General features: G+C 40.4%; 1 protein-coding gene and 1 long non-coding RNA gene across 2 annotated transcripts in view; one reads left to right on the top strand and one right to left on the bottom strand.

The window, feature by feature from the left end:
* LOC141766098 (uncharacterized) overlaps positions 1-15,458 on the top strand; it is a 32,466-nt gene that overhangs the window by 14,766 nt on the left and 2,242 nt on the right. Inside the window, exon 2 of the long non-coding RNA XR_012593573.1 lies at positions 2,373-2,614. This is a non-coding gene — a long non-coding RNA (uncharacterized LOC141766098). The remainder of the gene's footprint in view (positions 1-2,372; positions 2,615-15,458) is intronic.
* Positions 131-11,327, bottom strand: LOC141766096 (transcription factor 12-like). The gene is made up of 13 exons (XM_074632622.1): positions 11,161-11,327; positions 8,794-8,893; positions 7,657-7,805; positions 7,449-7,563; positions 7,290-7,354; positions 6,810-6,906; positions 6,628-6,701; positions 5,447-5,623; positions 4,644-4,755; positions 4,379-4,511; positions 2,354-2,589; positions 1,764-1,942; positions 131-1,095 (listed from the first exon to the last, which is right to left on the bottom strand). Exons 1-12 carry the CDS (start codon positions 11,230-11,232, stop codon positions 1,800-1,802), a joined length of 1,473 nt encoding a protein of 490 aa, XP_074488723.1. The 5' UTR covers positions 11,233-11,327; the 3' UTR covers positions 131-1,095; positions 1,764-1,799.

Raw genomic sequence — 15,458 nt, forward strand, 5'->3', positions numbered from 1 at the left:
TTGTAATATTGGTACTTTCACTTAAATAAAGGTAGTTATTCCAACACTGTACTATGCTGTATACAGTAGGTGTGTGTGCTTGTGTACTCTACTATACTAAAGGACATACAGACACAAACTATTTGAAAAAAGACATTTATTGCTACTTTATCATTTCAACACATGCCTGTGGGCTACTTCAAACTGTACACATACTGTACATGTTATGATAGGAGATTATTTGTGATTATTATTTGTTCCGTAATGTGATAAGCAAACAAGACATCAATTATTCTGTAATACTGTATTGCTCAGAGCATGACATTGTGGCTACATCTAGTAAAACTGCACAAAAAAGGAAGGGTTTTTCTGTGTAAAAGTAAATAGAGAGACATTATGAAACTCACAATATTTGTATAAAAGATAAGTTACATAACTTAGAAAAATTAATGTTCTATTAAAAACTCAAACATGCAAAGAGCTTCGACTACGTCTGAAGAGCGTTAATTACACTGAGAAGAAGATACCAGTGTATCATTAAGTGTTATCCTTTTAACAGTGCTATAACACAAATATACAAATAACAGATGATGCCGCCGTGTTAAAGAACATTCTCGGAGATCTGTTCATTCACAGAATGGTCAAACTCCTGCAACATACACACACACGCACGCACACAACAGTTCACACACCCACTCACACCACAGGACAAATGAAATCTGTTGTCTGAACGTACAAATGTGGGAATGTCGGTCCTCTGAGCTCGATGGGAATCAGGAGTGTACGTGGTTAATAGTGATACACTGTAAAAGTCAGTCAGAAACATAATCTGGTTCTGCCAAAAATCAAAAACTGCCGATGACATCTTGTCACTAGCGGGTCTCATTCTCTCAGATATATTCAAAACAGAGAGATAATCAATAAATATACAAAATATATACAAAACATCTGCAGCTTACAATGCATTTTGTCTGATACAAGTAAAGTTTAGGCACAAAGTTAGAAGTCCGTTTGGGAAGCGAGGAGATGATTGTTCTCCGCTCTGGTCCGAATTCAGAAGAAACGCTGGACATCCAAAACAGCTGGATGCTTCCTGGGATGCTGTTCACTCAACATCTGGACATGACAAAAACAGAGATATGACAAAATTAGACCTTTTCTATAGACATTATTAATGTTGAGCTCTTTCCAAATATGGTTTGGTAGCATTAAAGGTAAAGTGTGTAGGATTTGGCGCGGCATCTAGTGGTGTGATTGCAGATTGCAACCAACGGATTACCCCTCCACTCACTCCTCCCTTTCTGAGACTGCGGTAACGTGAGCTGCCGAGTGCTAAACCGTAGTAACGCCGTTCACCTCGCTCAGAGGCCATCCTTATCATAACAACACTACTTTAGGAGCAACGGAAGTCAGACGGTGGCTGGCGGTACCACGGTTTTGCACTGTGCGGCTCACGTTACCGCAGTTTCACAAGCGAGTGGAGAAGGACCCGCTCCCTATGTAGATATGAAGGGCTCATTCTAAGCTAACGGCAACACAACAATTCTTAGTTTCAAGTGATTATACACTAATGAAAACATATTTATGAATATTATATTCCATTTCTACAAATAGATCCCCCGAAATGTTACACACTGTTCCTTTTAACATTTTGTCAATAACAATATCCTTAAAAGAAACTTATATTTTTATGTTTGCTAAAAGACAATATAACATGCATGTATTATTTTGGGAAACGATTAAAGTTTATCACAGAACTGTAACTGTAAGTTAATGTTAATTACTTTGATGCTGGGTTTGATGTAGTTGTAATCAGATGCTCAGAGATGGCCCATGGGATTTGTTGGGTCCGTCAGACTGGGATGGAAAGCGAGATGCATGGACTGTGGATCCGTCATGGCTGCAGACGCCTTCTCTTCCTCTCTCCTCCGCAGACACGCTGCTTTCGGGTTCAGGTTCCTCTCTGTGGGATTCAACAAACAATGGGTTAGCTTATTTTAGTTTCTGGGGAAGCTGTTGGAAAATACCACATTACAGTCAGCTGTTCGTTCATGTCCCGTGTTCACAACGTTCAGTGTCATTTTCACTGTACAAACGTAGGTTTAAGCCAAACATGTTGTTTTTTTCCTAAACCTAACTAAGTGTTAATTAATAATTAATAAATTAATAAAACCAATCAACTTTGGCAAAAATAGAAGCAAAAAATATCAATATGGGTAAGTAGATACAGTATTTCACTCTGGATAAACTACGGCTCAAAACATGTTTAGAGTCTGTAACCAGCTGGTTGATCTCCTATACTAACTCCCCCTATTTGTAGGTTTCCATCTTATTTTCACTCTGTCAGGCCTCATAATCTCAGAGAAACACTGACCTCTGACTTGTTGTTCCAGGCTGAGGATCACCCCCACGGCTTGGTGCAGCACCAGCAGCTTGGTCTGCGGCTTCTCGCTTTTCAGGTGCAGCTGACACATGTGACCCAGCTCCTTGAAGGCCTCGTTGATGTCCCGCACACGCAGACGCTCCCGGGCGTTGTTGGCCATCCTCCTGTCTTTCTCACGCTCGGCTTTCTGCTCCGGGCTCAGATCCTCATCCCCATCCTCGTGGATGCTACAACATCAATGAGAAGACGCTGGTAAGTATGTTTTTAGAACTGATACAGTGGATCTAAGTGAAAGCTTCAGTGGATCATACATAAGAGTTGAGTTATACTGTGGATGTGTCTGCCCTCTGCTGGTCACTGAGCTGACTTCATGTTTTTGAGTCTCCTGAGGTCATCGGATACCCATTACATAGTTTATTGACAACATTCTCATGTGATCAGGCGCACGTTTATTAATAATTAATCGATGAGAGCATTTTTTTTTTAGTAAATCCCTACCTAGTCAATAACAGCTAGTCAAGAGATGAACTTTTAGTCACTTTTAAAAATGTTTTTTCAAGTTTTCTCTTCTATTATTGTATCAGTTAGTTAGAAAAACGTCCAGTAGAAAAATTGTTGCTGGAGGATCGTCGAAATATGTCAACATCGATTTCCCTCAACTAGATTATAGATCTAAATAAAAAGAAAACACTCTGAGGCCTCAGAGCTGGTGTCATGAAGAGGTTTGTCCTGAAGTGACCCCTGAAACTAGAGACGCCAGAACGTACACTCAGATTAATCTGAGAGACGTTCAAGATGTGCAGTCTGGTTTTAAATCACTGGCTCATCAATCATTTAATTAATTTATAAAGCAAAATAATGCCTAACTTTGTAAGGACGTAAGGATGTGCTGCCTTTCTCAGTTTTATATTTATGTAATATATAATAGCAATTTGTTGATATCACCCTCTGGGAACTTGAAACAGATATTTTTCTTTATTTTATGGACAAAATGATTAATTAAAAAAAATATGAAAATAACCGTTTCAGCTCTAATTAAAGCTAGAGTTCGTAGTGTTCTCCAATCAGTTAATTCGGACCGAATGTAATGATTGAATGAAATGTTGCCGACTTTCTCGTTAGATGTAGGGACATTTGGAACTAGTGCTGCTACTTTCATTGCAAAAGAGTTGGCAACACTAGGCTTGGTTTTTAGGTTGGATGAATTAAAAATCTAGCGTACTTTTGTTAGTTTCTTAAGATTACCAACCCTAGCTTTAATAATAGTCTACAACTAAGTGCAGTGAAGTACTGTGTGCAGTACTCACACTATAGGCCTACTGTATTTACTGAAGACAGTGGTAGGATACTGTAAAACACTTATTTTGCCACCCCACCGCTCCCTACTTTCCCGGTAGAAGCTCCTCTTTTTTCCTCATTTAATTCACTGCAACTTTAACGCAACATGAAGAAGAAATATGAGGCTGAGCTGAATAGACTGGCCTGGACACAGCTGCCCTTCACAGCAGGAGGTCTGACTGTTTTAAATTAGTGAAAGAAGCCTCTGATACTTGTCTTTTAGAAATCTGCTGTACTACTTCACCGTCACAAAATACATTCTGTTTTTCATCTCAATTGAAGGGCTCAAGGGCTACCACCATATCAGATTTTAACTACACGATTATCGTGACCAAAATAATTCTCGATAACGATCTTATCGCAGTATCTATAGAAATTTTGAAAAAAAATTATAATAATGCTATCAGTCAAATTCATCTTTAACTTTGTTTATTGTGCGTTTTGTTGTTTTACTGGCTCTTAGTAAAGCTTGTCCACCCTAGCAACAGTAACTAAGGGGGGCGGGACTTAGGATCGGCCAATTACACTTAAAAATACGAGTGTAGGAAGGTGGAGAGAGTCTGTAACCATAACTGTATATATCATCATATGTGTATCATTAACATTATATCCATATTTCATTTTTAAATATTACAGTTCTCCAGGTGAATGCTGTTTATTTTAAGTGGGACTATTTACCTGTTACATCCGCTGTTTTCTCCCTGTGTTTTGAGTTCGCTCTCCTCATCTGATCTCTGGCTGTCAGAGCTGTGCATCATCTCTTCCCTTTCCCGGCTTTCCATCTTCAGCTCCAGATTACTCTGCAGACCTCCTGTTGGAGATCACACAAAATTAAATATATATATATACATATTAAAGCTGTGAGATCTCTTAAATCCTAATAGCTCAAGGGTTCAAAAGTTCAGATAAAGGAGGTGAGATATATGACTGCAGCGGTCTTTACCTCCACTTTGCATGGGCTGCAGCGTGGCCCTCTGTCTGGCTGGGTACGGGTGGCCATTTTGTGTGCGGCTCTGGAAGGCTGAGTGGTTGTTGTTCATATTGACAGCTTCAACCTTTATGACACACAAAGACAGGGATGAGGTTAGGGCAATAATATCCGTGTGTTCATAAGACAGCAAGCCTGCGCTCAACTTTTAGATCCAACCAATGACAAATAAAACCAACATCTGCCTCCTCATTTCCAGCGTAACGCTGAGTAGATCTCTCGCTCTACAGAATTAATTTAATCTCAGACCATCTTAATCCTTCCCTTAAAACTACGATATACTCCCTATGCATACCACTAATTCTCTTCAGGAATGATGATTCACTTCTAACGGACAAATCATTTGGAAAAAATAAAAGTGAGAGAATTTAATACCACCCTCCCCCCAAAGGATTAGACTAAAAAACCCTTTCCTCTGCATCTACTTCCACTCCAGCTGGGCCAAAATCCCCTGGTCTGCTGAAAACATGCTGGAATGGGAATTGCACGATGCAGGCATCCCCCATCACCCCACAGTGGAATTAGAGTCCGCACATACTGTACGCTCTCCACACAAGGGCGACGCGTCACAGCGCTCTCCCATTGTGCTCAGTTTCCTATTTCAAGGACAACAACCTTTACATGAGGAAAACATGCAGACATGGCTGGTGGAAAATTCCTGAAACTGAATACCGGCACACACACACTCTCACAACATGGGATTTCCATGCACGCATGCCCTGTCCTTCCTTAAATACTTCAAAGAAACTGTTACTAACCATGGCTGAAGCGTGGCAGGTGAGCGGTAGATGGCTGGCAGGTCCCAGGTGGCCGTGGAGGTTCTGGTTTAGCAGGCCGTGGATGTCAGAGGGCATGCCGGGTTGCGGGCCCACAGCGTGGTTCCTCAGGACATGGATCACATCGTCCAGTCTGTCCAGTCGGTCCTCCACCTGAGACTGCAAACACCAAGAGACAAAACATTATTTTTGTGGCATTTTCCAATCAGGACACCGTTTTTAAAATCCTCTGAGTTAACACTGATAATATTCAGCCACTAGATGTCACACCTTGTTAGAAGTGGGAAAAAGACGTCATATCTTCCACAGAGATAAACAAAACATTCATTTTGGACCCGTCAAAGTTTTTAGGAAAAGCCATATATTTATTTGGCACCCTTGCTGAAGCTTTGTTGATGTATTATTTATTTAAAAGTATTCGTCTACATAAAAAATTTATGAATAAGACCTTTAAATAAAGATGAGGCATTTTGTTTTAACAAATTTCAGCTCTAAAATTAATTCTTTAAAAATTCTTTGTGCTCAGTTGTGACAAAAACAGACAAGTCAGTCACAAAGTCGTCTAAAAAAGGCCAGTTTTAATATGAATCATAGATCTTAAAGGAATAGTTAACTATTTGGAAACTAGCATTTTTCACATTCTGTCAATCATGACGTCTCACCCCATTTTTATAGCATCGAATAACTGAATAAAACCAAACTTATCAGAAAAATTAACACTTGAACATGAATCAGTGTGACTACCTAAAATGACAGAAACCATTTTTGTGAAAAATGTATTTGACGTGTACTTTGACTTTTTAGTTTGACTCATGTCCCATCCGCTAACATGGAAGAGGCGGGATTTATGAGCTACACTGCAGCCAGCCACCAGGGGGCGATGAAGTGTACGGTCTGCTTTTTTAATTTTTCCCTCATTTGTAGCTGTTTGCCGTCTCTTCTTTGCTGCTAAGATATTCTCTTCTGCTGCGAGCCTTGAACTGGTATATTAAGTAAATATTAGCCTACTATTATCATTATATACTTTAGGTATTTTATTATTATTATTATTATCTTTCTGCAGTGCTCTCATGAAATTCTTATATTTATATATGCATTCATTCATTATCTCTATATGACACAATGATAATTTAAACTTCAGGCCTATCAAATGAGATCTTTACCAATGATATGAGTGAAGACTCATAGTGTGGTGAGACTGGTCCCTGAACTGAACTCCGGGGCCACATGTTGGTACCTGAGAGGAAGAAGACAACCAAATTTAGACCATGAAAGGGTTGAAAAACACTGAGTATAAATAATAATATTTCCCTCTGGGCAGCAGCATGTGTTCACTCCAGTTTACCTGCAGGTTCAGCTGCGTTCTGCAGCGGGGACGGAGACCTCACCGGTGTGGACGAGCTGGAGGGGAAGCTGCTGCTGGTGTGATCGGGGGAGTAAATCTGTCAGCAGACAGGGAGAGAAAGAGAGGAGGAGGGGGAGGATAGGGGGAGTAAGGCATGGATCATTTTAAAAGCACAACTTGTCATTTCTGCGTAAGGTTTTACAGCTGCTGCCACAGCCTTTGGAGCAGGCTCGTAACCTGAACTAAACTCATCAATTCTGGTCATTTTACTAGTCAGCAGCCAATAAAAAGTCCAGCAGCATGAGAGTAGCCCTTCGTTAATATGCACTAGTCTGTTACAGGCAGGGGCAAACCACTATTTTCCTTTTGCATTACACCGCTGGGGCTCTCAGGGTTCGGTTTTATGCTCTGATCTGACTGTTTGAACATAACATGGCATAAATGAGCTGGTCTAATGGGATTGAGGTGGTGCATACTTACAGAGGCCAGAGCTTTGGCTAACGTATCGCCCGTCTGTGACCCTCCAGACAAATGCATCTTGCTTCCTGAGACGGAAAAAAAAAACACCTATTATAAAATACTACAATAAAGAGCAGACAAACTTGAGCTAAAATAAGATTATTTTTTCCATTTCCTCACCTGTTGGACTCTCTGAGGTGTTGTTGCGTGGTGCTGTGTTGTTGCGGTGAAAAGTGGACATTGGTGGGAGACCCCTGTTAACGTCGGCAGTCATCACTGAATGTGGAGAGTAGTCCTGAACAGTAAGCAAACACACATTATTATAATCAGGAAGGGTTAAATAAAGTGCTGTGCTGTCAACATGCAAGGTCCTGGAGGTAAATCTTACCATGTGACTGTGTTGTGGCGGCTGCAGGCTGCTGCTGTAGCTCCCCGGCTGTGTTTGGTGGTTCGTGGCTGCTCCCAGTGCACCTTCATAGCCCTGCTGGTTCAGCCCATTTACAGCGTTCCAGATGTCAGGCGAATTGCTCGTCCCCTCTAAAATGGGTATAACAATATGTTATAGCCTGCACTTGAACAGCATCTCAAGCAGCCAGTCAAGTCATGAAGCTCTATGAAGCCCTGTCAGTCAATACTAGTTTATATATCTGACGTGACAATCTCTGTCTGAGCTCTGAAAATCATACAGGCTCTTTAAATATGATACTCTAATTTCAATATAATCTTAATTCTAGATTTGTATGCCATTGTTTGAATGTTTTTTTTTCCATTGAAGGATGATAAATTATCATATTGAATTATCGCCCAGCCCTACGTTGTCCAGACATTCATGAATTTGACTGACTTTGGTGATCCTCTGACTCGTCGCGCCACCATGAGATTGACTTTTGTGGTTTTAAGTGAAATGTCTCAAAAGCTGTTCGATGTATTGCAGTAAAATTCGGTACAAACATGGATGTACCCCAAAGATTAATAATTTTGTTTATCCTCTGACTTTTTATGTAGCGCCATCATCGGGTCAAAATCTCAATTGCTTTGGTTAGGGCTGCAACTAACAATTATTTTACATGTCGATTATTTTCTCGATTAATCTATTAGTTGCTTGGTCTATAAAATGTCAGAAAATAGTGAAAAATGTCAGTGTTTCCCAAAGCCCAAGATGACGTCCTCAAATGTCTTGTTTTGTCCACAACTCAAAGATATTCAGTTTACTGTCATAGAGGAGTAAAGAAACCAGAAAATATTCACATTTAAGAAGCTGGAATCAGAGAATTTAGACTTTTTTTTACTTAAAAAATTACTCAAACAATTAATAGATTATCAAAATAGTAGGCGATTAATTTAATACAACAAACTTGAACTTGATGGCTGTTTTGGTATCCTTGAAAACCCATGTAGTATTTGTATAAGTCCTTAGGCACCACCATACTAAAGGGACAATAGGTTTGAGTGAACACTGAAACCACAGCAAAATGTTGCCTCTCCACTACAACAATCATGTTCATTCAGGATTGTTTGAGCTCACCAAAGAAGGTGCTTGCAAACACATTGCTGTGGGCCTTGCTGGACGGATGTGAAGATGGGTTCTGGTTGATGTCGTCATTAGTGGGAGACTGCCCGTAAACCTAAAGAGAAGAGCTTGTTTAAGGCATTGTCCACTTTGAAGCATAACATAATGTACACAAACAATGACTCTCTATGTGTCTGATAACACTCAAACCAGCCTTACAGACATAACCGCATGAATACTGTGAGCGTGAGCTGAAGCAACAGTATTATAAAAACAAAGCAGAGAGCTGATGCACACTTAGAGCTATTGCGATAATCCATAAACTGCAGATCCATGCACCTCCTCATCCGGATTTAGGAGCCATTCACCATGAGAAATCCCTGCCCTAATCATGATCAGGTTCGGCTGGCTTCACAAGACTGGGATACGATTCCCTCCCAAATGAAATTGAATTTACAGGCCTTCTCATATTTTGTCCTCCAGAAAGAAACCAAACAGAGAACTGAGTCTCACCCTGGTGATCCACAACATATTGTAGATAGCACATGAATCTAAGAATTTAACTAAAGATGTTTTTATTGTAAAACACACGGCTAGAAACCACACGTATGCGCACGAAACACACCAACACATGCTCGCTCGCTCAAACCCACCAAGAGGTCTGGGCTGCACCTGCACCTCCCTCGATTGCTTTGATGTGCCCCAGGAAATGAAAATAAACCTCCCTGCACAGCATCAATGGGGTGTCAGTTACCCGGACGACAAGTTCTGTAAAGCAGGCTATTAAAGACTCTTGAGTATGCTTGTGCAAGCACACACACACACACACACTCTTAAGTACACACACACACACACACGCAGCCGTGACCCTGGCTGGCATGAGTCCCATGGTGATTGTGGGCTAGGCCAAACAGAGGAGCCCCTGCCGACACTGGGCCCGTCTGAGCCGCCATGGGCAGCATATGGCGGAGGATAAAGCCAATTGTCCTCCTTACCATCAGCATAGCAGGCGACCCGTTAATAATGGTCACACCCCCGCCCCAGCACGCCCTCTGTGGCCCCCACTAGAGAGGGGCCGTCACCATGGCATCCTCTTTTAGCATTGCATTGATTTAGGAACCATCAATCACGGCATCACACATGATAAGGGGCCCTTTTTTCAGCAAATAAAGACTACAATTAAGAATTGAAATACTATAAAAACCTTCATATTCGCTCGAATCATTTTGAACATGAGCCCTTTTTCTATTTGTTGCATTTCCAAAGTTCTTTTAATCAAAAAATATGTTGTACAAAAAGAACAAAAAGGCTGTTTTCCCCATTGTAAATGCACACAGCATTATCCTGCTAGATGAGTGAAACATCAACTTGCTATTCAGGCCCTATGCTGTGCTCCACCATGGCCAACTCCAGCCACATGCAACCAATTTTCTGCCTCTGTGATCCACGATGTCTGGATATGGTTAGTCTCACAGAGATCAAAGCTGCCTTTGATAATGGCAGCAGCGGTGGAGGGACTGCACTGCTCCGACATAGCGGGGTTAAATCAAATAGAAATAGCAGCAATCTGCTTCATGTCAAGATGTTTGCTGCTGCCAGGCTTGACTGCATGGTGCTTAGCAGACAGGAAGTCTCACCCAATGCATTTTAACATGAGTTTGTTACAAGCACAAGTCAGTGAGGTGTTACTGAACATTATTTTAGGTGATGTGTAATGCTGTAAATTGTGGGATTTTGTGGGTTATCATGATTTTTAGTGTCATAAAATTCGATTTGAATGTGAACTTTGTTGCTGTTAATGGGGAACCAAATGGGCAACACAGATGTTTTTTGCCTTACAACAAATTCTTAGTTTTTGCATTAACTCTGGCAAATTGCAACCACTGAAGTTTAAACGGATTCATAACGTGTACACAACTCAATTCAAGGAAGTGACAATGACACATTCAGCAAAAACTATAAACATGACCTCTCCAAAAACACAAAAAAACTCTTTCCCTCTGTTTCCCATTCATGCAAACACACACACACATACATCTTATATCCCAACAAACACTCTGTGCAGAGTAGAAAAAACATCCTAACCAATTCTGAAATGCTTCACTAAAAGGTGTACAAGCAAATGAGAACATGTTAAGTTATAATACTTTTAACTTGTATACAGGTTGCACATGGATGCTTTTCTTACTGATGCAAAAAGAAAACAACTCTCTTCAACCACTACTAACAAATAAAGCTGGAAACCAGTGTTTCATTATTCAAGTCAACAAACATGCAGAACATTTCAATTAAAGAGTGCAACAGCATCATCACAAAAAAACACACAGACATGCATCCTCTAGGAAATAAAACAGAAACATATATATGAATAAATGTACTCACTGGTTTCATGTTGTAGCAATACATCAATGAGTTGTTGTTGCCTGTGCCAGAGACAGGATGAGCACAGTACATAACTCCGTCTGGTTCAGTGCAAAGACTCCAGGCTCTGAGTACAGTCCACAAGCAGCTCGTCTGTCCTTGTCTTTACTAGTGTGTGTGTGTGTGTGTAGTCCACATGCACTAACCTACCCCTGCTGGTCATGCAGCTACCCGCAGACAACTTATGCAAATCAGGGCTGGACCATTGCAGGCAGCAGAGAGGGGTGGCAAAGCCTTGATGCTGTAACTGTACTAGACGAGCCTGGTCCACAATACTAGAAGCAGTCTTTTTTAGTATTTTATTAAAGAAAAGCATAAGGATAAACATAGCCAAGCTGTAGTGTTTAGTGTTGGGTGTGTGTGGACTATTAAGGAGTGTGTTTGTGCAAAATGGCATCATGAGAATAACATGTAATAATCAGGGAATTCCCCACCACCCACGCATGATCAAACACCTTGAGAGAAGAAGAAAAAACAGCCACCGCCAGTGTGTGTGTGTGTGTTGTTCAGCTGTCATCCTACTGTATGACATCCTATATGTTGGTGTTAAATCAAATGCAAGCAAGCTCAGCCTCCCCCCCCCCCCCCCTGTAAGCAGTGATGACGCCATGCAGATAATCTCCTGTTAGACAGGTAGAGAGGTTTTTAGTAAACACAGGCCTGTCTGACCTACATGTACAAATAGATCCAAATCTTTAGTTTGTAGGCACGTGCGGCACGGTGAGCTCCTCCAGCGGCTGGGTTAGAAGTTATTTATAAGGTAGTCTGTCTGGGTGATGTTGATGTAAAACTCTTTAACAGTCAGACTTCCTGTGTTTGAGATTAAATCCACTGTCTGCTGCCCTGGTGCTGAAACTAACAGTGACCTACTGCAACCATTTGTTTTCTGAGTACTTTCTTCAGAAAACTCTCAATACTTAAAATTAACATGATAATAAGACGTTAATGCAAATTCGTTTTAACGCCACTAATTTCTTTAACGCATGAACTCAAGGAAAAACTGGCATGGCCATTTTCAAAGGGGTCCCTTGACTTCTGACCTCAAGATATGTGAATGAAAAATGGGTTCTATGGGTACCCACGAGTCTCCCCTTTACAGACATGCCCACTTTATGATAATCACATGCAGTTTGGTGCAGGTCATAGTCAAGTCAGCACACTGACACACTGACAGCTGTTGTTGCCTGTTGGGCTGCAGTTTGCCATGTTATGATTGGAGCATATTTTTTATGCTAAATGCAGAACCTGTGAGGGTTTCTGGACAATATCTGTCATTGTTTTGTGTTGTTAAATGATTTCCAATAATAAATATATACATACATTTGCGTGAGGCAAGCATATTTGCCCACTCCCATGTTGATAAGTATTAATTACTTGACAAATCTCCCTTTAAGGTACATTTTGAACAGATAAAAAAATGTTCGATTAATTTGCGATTAATCACGATTAACTGTTTTAAAAGTAATTTTAATGTTTTTATTGGATTATTGTTTTCTGATTGGTCAGCTTATTTTGTGTGCTTTTTGTTCTTTTATTTTTTCATTGTATTTTTCTAAATTATGTTAGCTTAATTTTCTTTTTTTGTTATTTTTTGTTTTTCTCCTTATGTTGAGTGGATGTCCGTTGTATTAGCCTGTGGCTTCTCGACCTCTCTTTTTCTTTTTTTCACTATCTTGATTTTGTTTTATGTTTTATGTGTGCATATAAAAACAATTAGGAAGTCAACTGCCTAAACTGCTCAAGCAAAAAATACTTTAAACAGCCTGTATAGAGGGTTTGTAAACATGTAAAAGTACAAGGAGCTAACCTGCTATACTTTGTGCAGTATTCTCTGTGTGTTACATAAATACGATTCGGCAGAGAGGAAAAAAAACACAGTTGCAGTTGGCGTGATGCTTAGACCTGCAGCGTGCCACACTGTCCTGGCACGGCATTTTGTCCCAGAGAGACCTCACAAGAATCCAATCAAATAATTCCCACTGAGACAGCAGCACAGTCTTGATCGTGAACTCATTGTCTTACTAACCCTCCAGTGTTTAAGCCACATGGGACTGTGTGTAATGTGGAATATTTCCATTGCATATATTTCTATTTAAAGGTCCCAAATTGTAAAAAGTGAGATTTTCTTTTTTTAATTAGAAAGCAGGTTTAAGTGCTATATAAATACTGTGAAAGTATCAAAAGGCTCAATCCATGGCGAAATACGCACAGCCCGTATTCAGAAACTCTGCCTTAAAACGAGTCGTCAGGATTTCAATAAATTTGTGATGTCACAAATGTACAATATATAGACCATTTCAGTTTTAAACGTAAACATTCTAAATGTGTCCCAGTTTATTTCATGTTGCGTCTAAATTTTTATACTAACATGCTATTTAGTACGCTAAAACGGTATGTAAGATATTTAGTTTGTCTGAAACCATAGTATAAAATGTGCATGAATTGCATACTATTTCCAGTAAAATATTACAGTAAGCAACGCTGGACACTTTTAAACTAATTCAGATTTTGATTCTCACAAATCGTCATTTTGGTCACATGAGGTTGGCACGGGTTACCATGGTTACACGTCTCCAACCGGCTGCCTGAAACCTGAAAATGAGCATGATATGGGACCTTTAAGTCAGTTAAATGTGTGTTGTGGTTTCCCGATGTATGCCTTTTAATGCACAGTTAATAGAGTTAAAAAAGAGTCAAATTATTTGTAAAAATGTTTAGTTTTTTTATTATTTAAAGCACTAATAGTGTTAAGGAAGGTTTCCATCCCTAAATAATAAGGAAACTATTTAAGCAGCAGGGCCATAATAAAGAGACCAGTGTTTACTGGGAGAATAAACGGCAAACAAACTGATCTGAGAGCAGAAAAACTAGCTATTGCTGGTTTCAATCTGTCTGAAGGTGAGCTGTGCAGACCGCGCAGCGTCCTTAAAGTCAAAGTCTAATCCCGACTATCCATGCTAGTGTTAACTGGGTTAGCAGGTCAGCCTCTCAATCTTCATCACAACAATCATTTGTAAACCTCTCCTTTTTCTAGGAATAGCGTCTGTCCTAAGATTATTTTTTTACAGGTTATAAAGAGGAAATGTTCTTAATGCAAGTATTTTAAGCCAAAAATAAATAACAAAGTTCAGGATTTTCTTTTACAAATAATAATCCAGGAACAACAGTGGCTACTGAATGACCTTTTCCTCTGACAGAGATCAGTTCTCCTATCTGACACACACACACGCACACACACACACACCTTGGGTAAATGATCCAAGAGCAAATGTATACAGTCTCCTAACCCTGAACTTTGCATCAATCTTAGTTAATTGCAGTCTTGTCATGAGTGCGATTATTCAAACAGGTAATGCAAATGTTAATGAGCTCAAATTTGCATATCTTTACTTTCCCATGGTTGAAATGTCATCGGTTATGACGCTCTACAATGAAGAATGTCACTCCTGATGGCCCCCTGATACGTTGTCGGCCATTAAGAGGCCAAAAAAGAGCAACTGGAGGGGATGGAGGAGGAGCAATAAATAAGGAGCCGTGCTGGAAAGAAAAGAAAAGGAAATGAAGACTTTTATATGCAAAACAAATAAAAACACATCATTGCAGCCCTCGGTTATCAAATTCAATTTGCAGATTATGTTAGTGAGGGGCATAAAATCTGATTATATTCTGTAAAGGAAAAAAAAAATCTACATTGATGTGACCAACCAATAAAAAACAAACTAAAACACATACCCGTTTGCAGTCTGAAGTCATGGTTGTGCTTTTACTGTAAGATATGCTGTTGTGCATACTACGCCTGCAACACACGTTTCAAGTGTTGCTGGCATATTGCTCATCGTCATGCGCCTGATTTGACATGGCTTAAATAACTATCTTCCTGCCAGTGATTGGCATTCACACAAGAAGGGGTGAGTGGGACCGGGGGAGCAGATGGTGACATTCCACATGACCAAACTGATCAATCAGCATGCTGGGACGCAGGTGCAGCACAGGCGGGCAGCACCACACCATCTATTTCACCATCTACGGGGCACAAACACATGGGCACCAATCGTGGCACCCTGAGGGTCTGCATGCTCCTCCGTCCCGCTGTGCCAAGGTTGATGACATCAGAATTTCCCATCCGCTCTTCCACAGGACGCCAAGAAAAGGAGGAGGGAAAAAAATGGCTGTATACAATCTGCAATAACAGGCCGGCCTGGGATAGGTTGTGTAAGTGACGTCAAAGCCAGGGACTCCCATGTTCACCCTGCTACCGA

This window comes from Sebastes fasciatus, chromosome 4 (assembly GCF_043250625.1).
Source record: "Sebastes fasciatus isolate fSebFas1 chromosome 4, fSebFas1.pri, whole genome shotgun sequence".
Classification (NCBI taxonomy): Eukaryota; Metazoa; Chordata; class Actinopteri; order Perciformes; family Sebastidae; genus Sebastes; species Sebastes fasciatus.